General features: G+C 48.1%; 1 protein-coding gene across 4 annotated transcripts in view; it reads right to left on the bottom strand.

Annotated features, from left to right (window-relative positions):
* C5 (complement C5) overlaps window positions 1-16339 on the bottom strand; it is a 75527-nt gene that overhangs the window by 37751 nt on the left and 21437 nt on the right. For all 4 annotated transcript variants that reach the window (XM_026002850.2, XM_026002851.2, XM_072727495.1 and 1 more), the window contains 11 exons: window positions 15300-15426; window positions 13162-13277; window positions 11010-11195; window positions 9918-10121; window positions 8031-8240; window positions 7759-7908; window positions 6589-6718; window positions 5553-5615; window positions 3917-4111; window positions 2000-2093; window positions 316-389 (listed from right to left, as the gene is read on the bottom strand). In XM_026002850.2, coding sequence (XP_025858635.2) covers window positions 316-389; window positions 2000-2093; window positions 3917-4111; window positions 5553-5615; window positions 6589-6718; window positions 7759-7908; window positions 8031-8240; window positions 9918-10121; window positions 11010-11195; window positions 13162-13277; window positions 15300-15426 — 1549 coding nt within the window. The remainder of the gene's footprint in view (window positions 1-315; window positions 390-1999; window positions 2094-3916; window positions 4112-5552; window positions 5616-6588; window positions 6719-7758; window positions 7909-8030; window positions 8241-9917; window positions 10122-11009; window positions 11196-13161; window positions 13278-15299; window positions 15427-16339) is intronic.

Genomic DNA, 16339 nt, shown 5'->3' with positions numbered 1-16339 from the left:
CCAGGAGAGAAGTCACACGTTTGCTTCTAACTCTACTGAAGCTCCCAGTCGCTGGGAAAAATGATGGAAGATGGGGATTTGACATCAGCATTGATAAAAATGATAGCTAACAGATTAACAGATGGTTAACAGAACAAATTAATATGGTCAAAGATACGGGCATATCCACGTCTTTTTGTAATACGTTAAAAAGGATATTTAACAAATGATATACCACTCAAGTCCTGAGTACACTATATGGATTATAACAAAAACTCCCTACATTTTGCTAATCAAGCCACCCCTTAAATAAGCATATGACTTAAGCTTGCTTACCACTGTCTGAAATGCCAACACCTTGAATTTCCCAGGTAGTTAGAGAATCAGGAAGCCCAAATTGTAATTGGTTTCTGGAAAGTTAAAACGTTAATATTCAAATCCAGTGATTAGCCCAACTTGCCAGCATTCACTAACAGGATCTTTGCTTCATACTACTTTAGAATAAAGAAAAAAAATCACAACCCAACGAAATCACATCACGTATTAAGGAAAAATCAAGCAAGAATAAAATACATTCATGAGCTCTCCTAGGTGTTGCATGTTTTAAAATACGTCTCTGGTATGATGAGAATTCAAATTCAGAAAGATGCACCTTTGAAACCCCACAAATTCAAAACATAGAAAAAATATTTACTGTGTGGTATGATCTAAATAGGGCAGCAAAGCCATGCATTTAAAACGCTCGTGACAAAGTCAGCATAGCTAAACTTTTCCAAGATTAAGCTCATCCATGTATTTATTTCGTTCCCAAGCAGCCACTGCCCGCCGGCCTAGTGTCCGGCGGAGCAGTAACGCCAGGCAGACGACGCCCACAGCCTACCGCGCTGTTCCCAAGGGGTTCACCTCTAGTGGAAGAGACAGGTGAGAAAATAAATTGCAATCGTGGAATAACCGTATCGATGAGCATTTAAAAAGTTGGGACGCGGCCTGCATGCCTCAGCGCCTCTGAGGGCCTCTACACGCGGGGCTCTGCGCCAGGTCCTGAACGCAAAGCGCTGATGCGGCGTCGGCTTTGCCCTGGAAGCGACGTTCTAAGGTGGAAATCGGGCCGTCACAATACCGTATGTTCCACGCAGCAGGATTCGTCAGGAGGGGCACTTAACCCCGTCCCCAGTGGGGCGGGTTGGGAGGGTGCAGGGAAGGCTCCCCGTCGAGGCGCTACCCAGGGGCAGCACCAGCCACGACGGACACGGTGGGAGGACGGGTTAGAGGCAGAGCGGAGGCCGGACACGCGGCTCAAGGCCCACGCAGGCCCCGGCCTTCGGGCTTCGAGTGCTCCTTAAGGTCAGGGTGGAGTCCACAAGGACGGGTGACGCTCAGGGACTCAGCATTGTTGACTGTTTTCAGTGCCGGGGACAGAGAAGGCGCAGCCATAAAAATGTGTTGAATAGGGGCCCTGGGGGGCTCAGAGGCTGAGCCTTCGGCCCAGGCCGTGACCCCGGGTCCTGGGATCGAGTCCCGCATCGGCTCCCCGCACAGAGCCTGCTTCTCCCTCTGCCTGGGTGGGAAAATGTGTCTCTCTCTGTGTGTCTCATGAATCAATATATAAAATCTATTTTTAAAATGTGTTGAATGACAAGAAAGGATCCTTTCTTCTTATTAATCAATATTTATTTCACAGTACAGCTATTTCAGGATGAAAATGGCTGCGTACCGCAGCAGTTAGCACACACTTGGGCTCAGTGAAGGCTTAGAGAAATGGGACGAAATAAAAGGGAAGCGTACCCTTCCTCACCAAGAGTACGTAGTCTTGCCCTGGAACTAGTTACTAGAGGAAGCACAGGGTTAAAAAAAAAAAAAAAAAAAAAAAAAGTGAAGCAAATAAAACAAAATTTCATTAAATGGTAATATTGTCTTAACTCTTAAATAAACTATTGGGAAATGGGTAGTTTCCAGATTTTTGACCATAATATTTGCATTTTCCCACATTTTTCAGAGGAGTGTTGAAGAAGTTTAATACCTCCTTCCAGAGACATGGTGAACTTCCCATAACCAGCTTTCTGGAAAATAGCTCCTTATTTCTGGCTTGGTTACTGGTAACAGGTGCTTTATTTCTGGGGGGGAGGGGGAGAAAATATGTGTGATTATGAAAAAACAACACAAATTTTACTTAGAGCCAAATTTTGAGGCATGGACATTAATCTATAACTTGAGTATTTCCTAAAAGGTCCATGAAACATTTTGTTCAGTCGTTTCAAAACAGGACTTCAAAAGCCTTGGTACTGACAAAGCAAAGAAAGCAAAATAATATCTTTAATGATTTGTTTCTTAAATTGCTAAATGCTTAGTGTGCCTGAGATTATAAAAGATACTGATCAATCTATACAGTTATTTGCATTTTTATAATTACGGTAATTGTGTTTATATTATAAAATAAAGGAGGTTTACCTAAGGGAAATTTATTTATATTTCCCTTAATAAAAATGGACAGAATTTCTGCTTCTGTCCAAGATGCACTGATGGGAGTTACTCTTCTGCCTTAAACACACACACACATTTAAAAAAAAAAGGAAAAAAACTTAAGAAACAGGCACCCTATATAAAACAACAGTGTTCAGACATTACAACGTAAGTGGCCCAAGGCTGTGACTCCTGAGAGAAGGGAGACAGGTCAGGTGGGCCTCGAATCGTCTGGGGTGACGGTCCGGGGGCCGCAGGCTGCGGGACAGGCACAGAAGCCACCCAGACGCCCGCAGAGTCGCAACCCCCAGGGGAGTTTCTGGAGGCCGCGCTGTCCCCGGCGAGGGGCAGAGTAGCCGAGGCTCGCTTCTGGGCAGCCGGAGCCAAACCGACGGAGAATTGCACCGTGAAACTATGTGGACTGGACTGTGAAAATTCTCCTTGTAATAAGCAAAAAGCTGAAAACAACCTGAATATATCTAATACCATAGTTTTGATAGATGGCCAGAAAAATTTACATTTAGAGAAATACAGGCTCAGCGGCGGAGCATCTGCCTTGGGCTCAGGCCGTGACCCCGGGGTCCTGGGATCGAGTCCTGCATCGGGCTCCCCGCAGGAGAGATTTTAAAATCTTAAAAAAAAAGAAATATATCCACTCAGGGGAATGCTGTTAGGACGTACTGGTAAGGGAAACGACCAGATTCTGAAGCAGCAGCTGTCGTTCTGCTTGTGCTGGATTTGTTTGGACTATATGTAATGTGACGAAAACCCTAAAAGTCCTGAGAACCTATACATTTTGAAAACACAGTTTATGGTTGAAATGGAAATAAGATTTCATCTTTTATGGAAACACGCTTAGCCTCGCGCTGACTGTAGAAGTCTCTTGCTATAGCCGGTCACTATGGGCATAAACAAAATTTTTCAGGGGTGTGAGGTCGCAGGCGCCTTGCACTCTGGACCAAGGCACCCTGGAGACCGTGTAGCCGAGGCTCTTGCTTGAAAACTGAGGCTCCGAGGGGCCGCGGGATCCTCCCGGTGGAGGGTGGGAGGCCTGGGACTTGCCCGGGCTTGACTGTGGGGCTCTGCGCGGGAGGCCCCCCCCAGGGACGGACAGGGGCTCTGCTGGCCTCCCGGGCCGGGCGTGCGCAAGTCGCCTCCTCGCGCTTCAATCTTAACGCACGAAAGCTGCTCTTCTCCGGCAGCGCCCCAGCACCCAAGACTCCCCAAATCGGGCAGAAACCTGAGGGAGGGCAGCCCCGGGGGCCCAGCGGTTTAGCACGGCCTGCAGCCCAGGCCGGGACCCCGGGGTCCTGGGATCGAGTCCCGCGTCCGGCTCCCTGCACGGAGCCTGCTTCTCCCTCTGCCTGTGTCTCTGCCTCTCTCCCTCTCTCTGTCTCTCGTGAATAAATAAATAAACTCTTTAAAAAAAAAAAAGAAAGAAAGAAAGAAAGAAACCCGACGGAGAGGCCACACTTACGCAGCCTTCCCAGCTGGAGGGGCTTGTAGGAGTCGGTGCGGTGCTGGCTGGCGATGTTGCAGCAGGCCCTGAAGGCCTTGGCGCACCAGAAGCCCACCTTGATGCGGGCGGCGCGCTGCTCGCACGTCTCGTCGTAGTTCCGGTTGGCCCCGTCGTAGCAGCATTTCTTCAGCACCGCCTGTTTGTACTTAGCAGCTGCAAGGGCAGAAGGCGAGGGTCACGGCACCGCCGGGCCTGCAGGGACCGTGGGGTACCAGGCCTCATCGCCCCGCGAAGCCTGCCTGCAGCGGCCGGGCCGGGACAGCGACCAGCTGGGATAGTGACTGGCTGGGACAGTGCCCGAGTGGGACAGTGACCATGTGGGACAGCGACCAGCCGGGACACTGATCAGCCAGGACAGCCATTGGTTGAGACAGCGACTGGCCAAGACAGTGACCAGGCTGGGACAGGGACCAGGCTGGAACAGCAGCTGGGCTGGAATAGCGACCAGCTGGGACAGCGATCGGCTGAGACAGTGCCTGGGCTGGGACAGCAGCTGGGCCGGGACAGTGACCGGCTGGGACAGTGACCGGCCAGGACAGCAATCGGCCGAGACAGCGACCAGGCTGGGACAGGGACTGGGCTGGGACAGCAGCTGGGCCGGGACAGTGACCGGCTGGGACAGCGACCGGCCAGGACAGCGACCAGCCGGGACAGTGATCAGCCAGGACAGCGACCGGGCCGGGACATTGACTGGGCTGGGACAGTGACCGGCTGCGCTAGCGAGGCAGGAGCCCTCAACCCGCCGTCGTTGGCTTCGGTCGACATGGTCGAGGAGCCTGCAACTAAGCCCAGTACCAGCTCTGGAACCTGGTACCGGGCTCAGCCCCTCGGAGTAAAATCAGTTAACTGAGAAGCTTTCACCCATGTGAAGGGGACTAGCGCCAACATTCAAGGGTTTCCTTCTTTAAGCTACAAATCCTGTTTCTAAAGACTTTTCTGATGTGGTTTGTGGGCCATCACTCGCGGCATCATCCCTCATCACGCTCGAATGCTCGGCGTCTTCCTCTTCACATCATTAAAACTTAGAACAAAGGTTAAAGTTAAAATAACTCACGTACGGATGGAAGGAATTATGGCATTAATCGAAGCACGATTATTGGTTGAACTCAGGTGACTGACTTCTAGTTCAACATTCTTCTCATTTTTACCCCACCAGTATGTCACGTTTCTACTTAAATAATTGTTTAAAAATAATTTCTATTGGACTGATTTGCCAAAGAATAATCCAAAATACTCTTTGCTGTTAAATATACAGAATAGAAGAAATGGGTTTCGAGGTACGCTCCAAAGTTAATCAAATCATGAATTTTGTCAGAATAAAAATGGAAGAATATATTTTTTTGTGACAAAAGTTAATCTTTTAGATTTTGGAGATAGAAATAATACTTATTATCTTCAGATTGAGGTTATAGCACATGAAATACTGGATTTATTTGGGTTAATCTTTCTGAGAGAGGCAAGTGGGACATCTGTACGTATCTTTCTTTGCATCCACTCTATTCGGATGAGGGAGAGTTAGATAATGATTAGTTTTCTATGGCTTTTGAATAAAAGGGTCATAACTTTTTCACAATCGCATGCAATTCTAGAGTACCTTCCTCTTCTATTTCCTTTTGCAGCGTTCGTCTTGGCCTGAGAATTTCTTTACAAGGCTTATCTGTTAAAACAAAACAAAGAAGGGTGAGGGGAAAGGAGATAAAAATCTCAAGAAAGAAAATCCCATGAAATTATTCAAGTATTTAAGACATTCCCAAGTCACTCATTTTATTCAACAAACCCCGAGGGCCTGTTTTTGACTAGGCGAGGTGCCCCGCACGTCTTAATATGCCTTGCTTTATCTTAGATGATCTCATGTCATCTGTAGAGTTTGGCTTCAACCAAATCCTGGATTTTGGTCTTAAATCCTGCAACGTTTTCGATCCACTGATTACAGAGAAATATCTAAGCATGTGGAAGTGAGCAAAGCTTTTGTTGGGTACGGCTGTTTTTATTATTTGTTCTTTGTGCTGTATTATCAGGAATCATGGGTCAAATATAATCAGGAGCAATTTTAAAGCCACAGAAAAAATATGATTAAGAGGTGGTCCTTGTCCTTAAAGAATTCATAGACCAGACGGTGACGCACCGCTGTGCCTGTGAGCGGAGCGGGTCCGCCGGGGCTCTCCCTGTGAAAGGAGGGGGGCGAGCACTTCTACGCGGGCAAGAGGCTGATGGAGGCGGCGGTCCTCTCCCCGGCTTCTCCAGGCTAATAGAAGGGGAAGCAGGCCTGATGGGGAAAGGCCTAAGGTGTAGACAGCACGTGCCGCCCACGAGGCCACCGGGCCGAGCGCCACTGCACCTGGTCCTGCGCGGCCCCGACGTAGGGTAAGTGGGGCTGAGACAGGGGACAACTGCCGAGAGCTGCGCAGAAGCTCATGGAAGGCTCTGAGGACCACACTAAAGACTCTGTGCTCTCTCTTGATGGTCAGCGAAACCTTTTGTCCCGGGGCCTTACGGAGCCCTGTCTCCCTAAGGCCAGCGTAGACAAGACTGTGGAGGAGAGTCACACAAATGACGTCCAGGAGGCAAATGATCACTGTAAATTTCAGGAATCAATTTGCAGAATAAGCCAAAAATGCTGAACGTTTTACCATCTTCTTGGGTGTCATCTGCATTGGCGTTGGTGAGGAAGGTGAGTCCAGCCAAATAGAACACTTCTGCGTTGTTGCGGCCACCACCTGCCCCGCAGCCCAGGTCGCTCGTCTCTAAGGCTTGAAATACCTGTCGGGAGGTAGTCAGCTAATTTAATCCTTCTTAAGAATTAACGAAAGGTGAAATGTCAGATGTATGAATCATTCCTCCGAAGGACTCAAGGTGCAAGTTGTCACATGGTTACAACAAACCAGGCCACTTGTTTGTCAGATGGTCAAAGACTAAGTTTCCCAACTCCATTATTTTAGTTTGTCCTTTTATATTTTATCAACATACACCCATTCAAAATTAAAACAATAACTAAGTTTTAAGCTTTAGAGAGAATATTCTTGGGAACGACTCATGCTGTTTTGTACGTAGGATGCGTACTGTGATCAGTGTAACGAATGATGAACCAGCGAATTACCAGACAAATCAATTTTTAAGTTGCTTAAAAAAAAAAAAAAGAGGAGCACAGACTCTTGTGTTTTGGAGAAGAGGGCTCAAGGTTGTAAATGGGTGAGAGCTTGTTTGGGGAAGCTTATTCCAGTTTTAATTTTGATCCCAAATGTTTTTGTTTTTTTTCTTTTCTGAATGTTTTTAACTGTATAGATTTTTTCTTTCTTGTTCAAACAAATTTAAGCTTAGAAAATAGTAGCAGGGCATCTGGGAGGTAAACAGGAATTCAGGGGAACTGAATAATTGTCATATTCTTTTGTGCCACAGATTTTAAAAAGAGTAAAAAAAAAGAAAAAGAAAACAAGACCAAAAACCCTCCAGAGGCTGCCTATCCAGACTTCTTATGCTGCCGCGATAAAGCCCCCTACTCTCTGATCTGAAAACCCTCCCAATCGGTGACGCTTTTGCCCCGTGAATATAATGTGCCGTCAAGGTCATACGTTCTTGAAGTGCTTAACTCTATACTTGGAGAAGCAGAAAAGGACGAATCTATGCTTCAGGGACCAACACGAGGATGGCCTACCTTCCTAAGAACCATCTTGGGTACGTTATGGAAAAGCAGGCCTGGTCTTCCCCCAGTTCTTCCCCACAAGCTAGCCCTGGGCCATCCTTCCCGAGGCGCTGCACAGAGCCACCCCCTGCACCCGCAACCAAGCCGTGCACTACTTCACTCTTTGCATGGGCTTCTTGGCTTGCCCCTGGACTCCGTATATGGCGCTGTCCACTGCTGAGAGAGCCACCCAGGAACTGGACTCAGTCACCATATTAAGAGACACACTTTGGCCTGGATAATACGGATTTGCACTCGGAGACAGATGAACCTGAAAGATCATTTGAAAAAGGGAAGGAAAGGTCAACTGCATGAGATAAAGCATCAAGTAGTTACATGCAGAGTCGCCTGTAACAGAGGAAATTGGACTGTGACTCATAATTTGTGGCTCACCTGGAGTTGGTTGCCACACTTCTCTTCGATATTTAACCAGACGGAGTCAGACACTAACTCTGCTGTCTGCTCTCCCGTGACGATGTAGTAGACCAGGAGGCGGGCTGAAGGAACCATGTCTGGGGTCACTGGAATGTTTACGCTTTGGTAAGATGAATCTGGAAGTTTCTCCGCTTTGCCAAACTGAACAATTTTGCCCTTGGATAAAACCTGAAAATAAACAGCCGTGGCGGCCGTTAACAACAAAACCTTTGCTTCAGGATGGAGCTTGGAGCTGGAGTAGAAATTATGGTAGAGAAAAAGGAAGTCATAAGTTTGGGTCCACAACGAGTCGGGAGCTTTTACATTTACTGAATTCCTTTCTTTCTCATGAGGACCAGGAGAGGGGTAGACCTTCACTGTGCAGACAGATAGAGGGACTGGGGCTCAGGAATCCGCTACATGTCAGACTGATATTAGTTCAAAATCACAAAACTAAGAAATCAGAGCACTAGGATTTGACCCCATGTCTGCCTAAAGTCATCACACTGTCACTAAAATCTTTCATTTTATTGGCTAAAAAAATAAAAAGATGAGTAAGTAAAATGCGTCTTATTTGGGAATTCAGTTTTAAAGCCAGAGATTAGGGATGCCTGGGTGGCTCAGAGGTTGAGCATCTATCTTCAGCCCAGAGCATGATCCTGGAGTCCTGGGATCGAGTCCTGCATCGGGCTCCCTGCATGGAGCCTGCTTCTCCCTCTGCCTGTGTCTCTGCCTGTCTCTGTGTCTCTCATGAATAAATAAATAAATAAAATATTAAAAAAAAATAAAGCCAGAGATTAGGTTCTAAATTGGAGGCATGTGGTTTGAATAAAAAAAGGTCACAAAACACATGTGGGCCAAATGTCCTCAAAGATCCCTTAAATTGTCCTTGGAAAGCAGGGCTGCATACGTGGTTTTGGTACGTAGCCCCTACACAGGTCCCAAAATTCTTCGCCAGTCACTATGATCTGTGCTCCTCATTTATTTTTAAGTCTTTTTCTCAAAAATGTTGAAAAAGCCATCACCACCTGTTTGGCTGGCCGTCGGAATAACACATTTCCTGGACAATCGTCAGGAAGCCCTTAACACGTTCCCCACCTTCTGTCCTGGCTTCCACCCACAGGCTTGACGGGCCACCTTTGATTAAGGCCGGTGATGCAACAGGCTTGCTGCTAAAATGTAGCACCAGAGTAGGTATCCGATGACTCGATGACTCGACTCTTAAGAGCAGGACTAGGGCCCCCTTATGCCGCTGAAATGCGCATATTGGAAGAGGTCTGGGTCCGTGATCTCTGGCCGGGAAGTAGAGCAGGGGACCTGAGGACTTAACCAGGCTCTGGGGAGTACGCGGGCGCTCTTGTGTGAAAGGCGTATGGGACCAGGTGTCAGAGGTTCCGGGTTCAAATCGAAATCTTCCTCTTCCAAGCCGGGTGACCACGGCAAGCCTCTTAACCTCTGTTCCTCAGTTTCGTCATCTAGGAAATGGTCATGAAAATCATGGCCTGTCTCAAAGGTTTTTGAAAAACTGATTATCAAATTTGATAATGTTCTTGAAAGGGCTTTGTAAAAGCAAATTTTAAAGTTTTGTTCTGATGTTCTTTTTTTTTTTTTTTTTTTTAAGATTTTACTTATTGATTCATCAGAGACACCAGCAGAGGGAGAAGCAGGCTCCCTGCGGGGAGCCCTATGTGGGACTCGATCTCGGGACCCGGGGTCACGGCCTGGGCCCCAGGCGGACGCTCCCCCGCTGAGCCCTGTTCTAACGTTCTAGTGCTCAAAAGTTCTAATGTCCCTCTGCTCCATTTTTCCAAGAAAGTGTTCCAGGCGGGGAATAGTTAGATGTGAATCTATCATTACTCTACTTACCAAGTAATTGTAGTTGGTTATGTTGTCAATATACGGACTTCTGGGGGTGACGATGATATTCAGATGCTCCCCCACTAGGAAGGGCTTGTAGTTTTCCGTCCAGTCAATATAAAGGTAACTCTGGCTGAGGGATGAATAGGCTATTGCTTGGTAATCTTTGCTGGCCTGATTTTCTTCTGGAAGATCTGGGTCAGCAGTCTTGACCTGAGAAGGAAAATTTCAAAAGGGACATGTGGACCGTGATGAAATATTTCCTATGAAAAATACCTTTCACATTTCTTCCCTGCCTTCTACATTCCACACCAGCAAACACTAAAGGGAAACGACTCCGGGACCCCGATGTTCCAGCAGCTGCGGAATCTAGTGGCCGCACAGCCCGTGGACAATAACCGGAATGATACGGGATGTCGAGCTCCGGCGGGGGAGTCTGGTGAGGTGGAGAGCGGGGCTCCCGGAACAAGTGCCCCCCGCCCCCCGCAGCGTCCCGCAGCCACCAGGCCCCCGCCCCGGGCCGCCGTCCCACTGGCTGAGCCTCCATCACGAGAGAGCCTGGAAGCCTCCCGTCGGCCCTAAGCGCGCCCAGGTCCACGCAGGCCGCCTGCTGCAGCCCCCCGTGGGCTCCATCGACGACTCATCTTCTATTCGGGGCTGGGACCCTGAGCATTAGCCGCTGGGAGAGAAGCCTGTGAACTGAGCAAAGGGCAGCTGGGCAAAGAGGAGGCGTCCACGTTTGACCCTTTTGTGTCCCTGAAAAAAGATAAAAAGTGGGGGCGAAGGAGGGACTATTCCTGCCATTGACTTCCACTGCTGTGCCTACTCGGAAGCTTCCAGATTCTAATATAGTCTTACTAACGTAGGGGAGAACAATTCATTCCCAGATAGGAAGTGATTGCTGCACGTTCCTCGAGGGCCGTCCAGCGGGTTAGCACGTTGCCTCCGCTTCCTCTGGTATTTTTTCTTTGGACGCAAAATCGTGGATCTGTTCTCTGGACCCGTGTTTGAAATCTGCTGCATCTGTTCTGCACACGAGCCAAAACACACAGCCCAAAGCACACATTGTCCTAGAAAATGCAACAGGAGAATTTAGCTCACGTTAAACTCCAGCGCTGTTGCTCCAGATGGAAGATTCACCACAAACGAAGCTACTCCATCACTGGAACGGGTCACGCTTTTCTTGGACTCCAAGTCAGATACTTCTTGGTTCACGTTGACCGAGTGCGCACTCAGGGTCACCGGGACCTCTCCCACCAATTGGTCCAGCACATCCTTAACCTGCACCTGTTTGTCAGAACAGTCCAAATCCATCTCAGCAACTCCTCACTACTTTTTAAAAAGCAGAACAATTCTGAAATGATTTTTCCTTCCTCCCCACAAGAGTAAATTATTCATGTCTACTGCAATAAAGAGAAGTATGTTCTTAGATTATAGAAAAGCTTGATTCTATTTATTTTTAAAAGATGTTATTTATTTGAGAGAGAGAGAGAGTGCGCGCGAGCACACATGTGCAGGAGGAGGGGCAGAGGGAGAGGGAGAAGCAGGCTCCCCCCTGAGCAGGGCGGGTGGCCGACGCAGGGCTCCATCCGGGGACCCTGGGATCATGACCTGAGCCAAAGGCAGACGCTTAACCTACTGCACCACCCAGGTGCCTCTGTTATTTTGTTTTTATATGTGATATAAAATATATGAGATATTTTAAAATCATATATATATATTTAATATATTATGTTTATGGGATTTTATAACATATTATTATATATTATCTATAACATACCTTAAATTATCATACGTACTCTAAAGTAATATATGTTATAATATATTTATATGAAAGAAAGCTACAAGCTGGGCTAAAACTTGCTTTAGCTTGGCAAATCTTTTTCTCTTAAAAGCCAGTGACCACTTAAGCCACTCTCTTAAGATAGTGAGTATTAAATACATTTGAATTATACTAAAGTTGATTTCTTAAAGCAACACTTGTTTTTTTTTTTTTAGATTTTATTTATTTATTCATGAGACACACACACACACACACAGAGGCAGAGACACAGGCGGAGGGAGAAGCAGGCTCCATGCACCGGGAGCCCAACGTGGGACTCGATCTCGGGTCTCCAGGATCACGCCCTGGGCCAAAGGCAGAGGCCAAACCGCTGGGCCACCCGGGCTGCCCAAAGCAACACATTTTTAAAGAATAAAAAAATAGGGGTGCCTGGGTGGCTCAGCAGGTTCAGAGTCTGCCTTCGGCTCAGGTCGTGGTCCTGGGGTCCTGGGGTTGAGTCCCGCATCGGGCTCCCTGCCCGGGGGGAGTCTGCTTCTCCCTCTCCCTCTGTCTCTCTGATCTCTTGCTCTTGCTCTCTCTCAAATAAATAAATAAATAAATAATCTTTTAAAAAAAGAATAAAAGAGGGATCCCTGGGTGGCGCAGCGGTTTGGCGCCTGCCTTTGGCCCAGGGCGCGATCCTGGAGACCCGGGATCGAGTCCCATGTCGGGCTCCCAGTGCATGGAGCCTGCTTCTCCCTCTGCCTGTGTCTCTGCCTCTCTCTCTTTCTCTCTGTATGACTATCATAAATAAAAAAAAAAAAAAAAAAAAAGAATAAAAGAAACTACTGTGTTCTAGTTTTCTAAATTAGAGACAAGGAGCAACAGCTTCCCTCTTAAACATATCATAGGTATTGCATATAATGAAATACATGACACTAAATAAAAGACAATTAGGAAGTCAAATGAACGTATTAACACTATATGGTCAGCATTTTAAAAAGGAAAAGTTGAGGGAGGAGAGAAAATATTAAAAGGGCAGGAGGAAGAAGAAGAAGAAAAAAAAAGACAGGCAAGAACCGAGAGCCAAAATGGAAAGGATGGAGAATAATAGAGAGAGGGCCTGAGACAGGGTCATGGGCGAGGGCTGAGACACAGAGATGCAAACAGAGAAGGAGCCAATGGTGGGAGAAGGGTTTTGTTTTCCAGGAATGATATTTAAGGTTTCTGGAGAACATGCCGCCAGATAATTTTCTATGTTAACATTCTTTAAGTACAGGCTTACCGGGTTTCATTTACATCTGACCTAATGCAGTGCTTTTCAAGGGGCCGCCTGTCGCAGGCCAGCTCCCCAAACCCTGGCCCCTGCAGGGAGAGGTTTGCAGGCCCCTTCCCTCCGCGATCCCTCCTCCCGCAGGGTCCCTCCCGTTTGCCACCCTCATGCTTTCGGGACACAGAAGCATATTTAGCCACTTTCCCTCTTCCGTCTACCTTGATAGAATATGGGATCCCGGGCTTCAGGAACAGAGGAGTGGCCACCAAATTCAGTTTGTAGGGAGACAGGATGTACTTGATGCCAGGAATTTCCGCTTCTTCAGAAAATCCACCTAAAGAAAGGACACGCGTCCCGCTGGGGTAGGCCGTGGGCCAGGCCCGGGCACCTGCGCTCCAGCCCACGTTCGCTGCCCATGGGAAGCGGGGGTCTGGCGGTGCAGAGGCGCTTAGCCCGGGAGATGCCGAAGCCTTCGGCCCCAGGCCTGCGTGCAGAGGCGCCTCGAGGAAGGAGAGCTACCGGGTTGGTCTGAGGAGGGAGGGGACGAAGGGACCCCGCTTTCTGTCAGGGGCCTGAGTTTCAGCGGGACGCATAGGAGGGATTCCGGACCCGAGGAAAGGACTGGACACTAAGTCTCCCGGGCTCCACCCGCGCGGTGCAGGGGAACGGAGAGGAATTGAGAAGACGGAGGAAGAGCGCCTGACGTAGAAGGGAGAGGCCGCTGGCAGGAGCCCATCCGCACCCGAGCCCCAGAATCCCCAAGGCCTTTCCAGTGTTGGCCCCTAGCACGCCTCTACGCACCCTGCGCCTCAGCCAGCTGCGTGACCACCTGGGATCCCAAAGACCAGGCCTTGCCCTCCGCCCTTGGCATGTCCCCGGTGTGGAGGGCGTCCCATTTCACCCCGTCTACCGTCCCTGCCTCAAAACCCGGCCGATCCCTCAAGACTGAGCATCCCCAGGATACCGAATGTGGTTGCTCGGCCATCACCTAGGAGCTCCCCTTCCTCCGGACCTCAGTAGGACTAAGTACTCTGCTCACTAGAGGGCAAAGAGAATTCCTGCTTATAACCAGACTCTGCCTGCCTGCCATGGCTGATGCTAGCTTGCAAGCCACGTGAGTGCCAGGGTTGTACGTCATTCGTATCTGGAAGCCCGTATGCTTAGCAACACTCTGACTATCTCACAACTATTGCCTAAATGGAATTTTTTTTTAAATAAATTGAGAAGAAGAATACAAGTAGAAAAGAAACATTAAAATAATGTCAAAAATAAAAGCCTGGGTAAAGAATATCATTCTCTAGTATCTGTTGCTCATCTGGTATGTACGAGGTCCTCCGTAAAGAATAATACCGCAGTTCTTCACCCTAGTACCCGAGAAGGACAAATTTGACGAGGTGGAGGGGGCGGCATTAGGGATCATGTGGTCTAACTCTCATTTCTATAAACAAACAAAAGGACTAGTGTGGTTACATTAAGTTGTTCAAGGTGGTTTCGGGATTCAATATAAACCCAAAAACATAAAGAATATTAGTAACCAAGACACTAGAAGTAAGACAAGTCGACCTCATTTATAGTAATAATTAAACTGTTAAATAATTAATAATTATTAATTTATTATTAATTAATAATTATTATTTAACAATTGAAATAATTAATTGTTAAAAACAACTGGAGCTGAAAGGAACTAGGTAAGATTTGAAGGATGCTAAGAAAGTAGCAGTTAGGAGGAGGGGGAGGGGAGGAGGGGGGAGGGCAAGGGTTAGGAAAAAGAACGAGAAGAGGAGTGGGGGGGGATGCTGACGCTTACATGGTTCTCCCTGCGTCTCCCTCTGTCTCCTTTGCGGACACTGACTCTCGGCCGTCAGCGCAGCCCCGCGAGGTATGGGCTATTACGACTCCCTTTGAAGCGCTGCCTCCCGTTTTAGAGACATTCCTGAGTGTTACGGCTGAAACGGGCCTTGGGAGGTACTTAGCTCACCTCCATCATTGTACAGACGAGGACGCTAAGTGACAATACAGCCTCGTGCACTTGCGCGGTACTTTATCAGACGTTCTCACATCTGTAATCTCATTAGATATTTATTCTCACCAGGTGAGAACACACTGGGTGCTAGATGTTCAAGGCAGGTATCAGGGTAGCAATCAGCCGGGCAGGTGCCGTGCCGTGTTCACACCTGGGGTCATAGAGACCAGTGACTAGCGTGCGGGGGAGCGCTACTCCATTACCAGTTTTTAAAGATATGAAAAGTCAGGTTTAACCAGGAAAGAAAATAAAAGACAAAAGACTTACAGAAATCACTAATGCTTTTAATACGCCGTCTAAACATCATTCAAGAGAAAGTAGAGAACAACTTACCTGTAGACTCTATGACTGTCACACCAATATAAAGGTACTTGTCGTTCAGATCTTCCAGACTGCTGTACGACAGCTCTTTAATCGCCGTTTCGGAGTCAAAGGTGACTTTGGCAACTCCATTTATCAGCTTTTTAAAAGCAGAAAATGAGAGAGGTGTTTCAGGGAACTTAACAGAGAGAAATGGACAAAATCTGCCTTTCCCAGCTCCTGACTGGCGGCGACTCTCAGGAATGGGAGGGTGAGTGAGTGTCTGCAGCTCAGGCCAGAGCGTCCTTCCTAACGTAGGGCCGCGGGCGCGGGAAGGGCCAGCGCGCGGCCCAGCCGGGGCATGGGCCCGGTTTCCCATCGTTGAGTCAACATCCAGCTTCTGGGCCCACTTTCCAGTTTCCTTTTGCTCCCGAGAGTTTATTGGGTTTTATGATATTTAATTTGTACCTCACTGCTTGCATATTGAAACAGCAATTCGAAAACACAGAGTGGGTAAAGGGGGATGAAGTTAAGTCATATTATGTGATTTGATCATTAACCACAACAGTAAAACGGATTTTTGCCTCATTCTTTCTTCCAAGATTGAGTGGCTTGAGGCCAGGGATTTTGTCTTCTTTGCCTTCAAATCTCAGCGTCCAGCATAGACTCTTACAGTAAGAAGAGGTGTCTTCTGCTTTATACCCTGAATAAATAAAACTCTCTGGAGAAGCACAGGCTAAGTAACCGACGATACAAACCACACGAACGTGCAAGAGTGAGCGAGCGGCGGGCGTCCCTTATCAGCTTAGGTGTCAGGGCAAGGGTGAGGCCCAAGGGGAGGGGAGCCGGGCTCTGCTCTGGGCTCCCACGGCCACAACCCTTCTCCAGGGATAGAAAACTCCCCAGCGAATTCGATCGCCACGAAAAGGTGTGGACACCTCCTCCTTGCCAGGACCCAGGTTGGCTCAGGCTGTATAATGCGAGCAGCTCGGAGCCGCGGAGAGTGTGGCGTAGACAACGACAGGGAAGGAGAGGAGCCGTCGCAGTAGGAAGGGTTTCGCGCTGTCCCCGCA

This window comes from Vulpes vulpes, chromosome 12 (assembly GCF_048418805.1).
Source record: "Vulpes vulpes isolate BD-2025 chromosome 12, VulVul3, whole genome shotgun sequence".
In the NCBI taxonomy this organism is placed as follows: Eukaryota; Metazoa; Chordata; class Mammalia; order Carnivora; family Canidae; genus Vulpes; species Vulpes vulpes.
The sequence above is the reverse complement of the archived record's forward strand: the minus strand, read 5'-3'. Positions and strand labels throughout refer to the sequence as shown.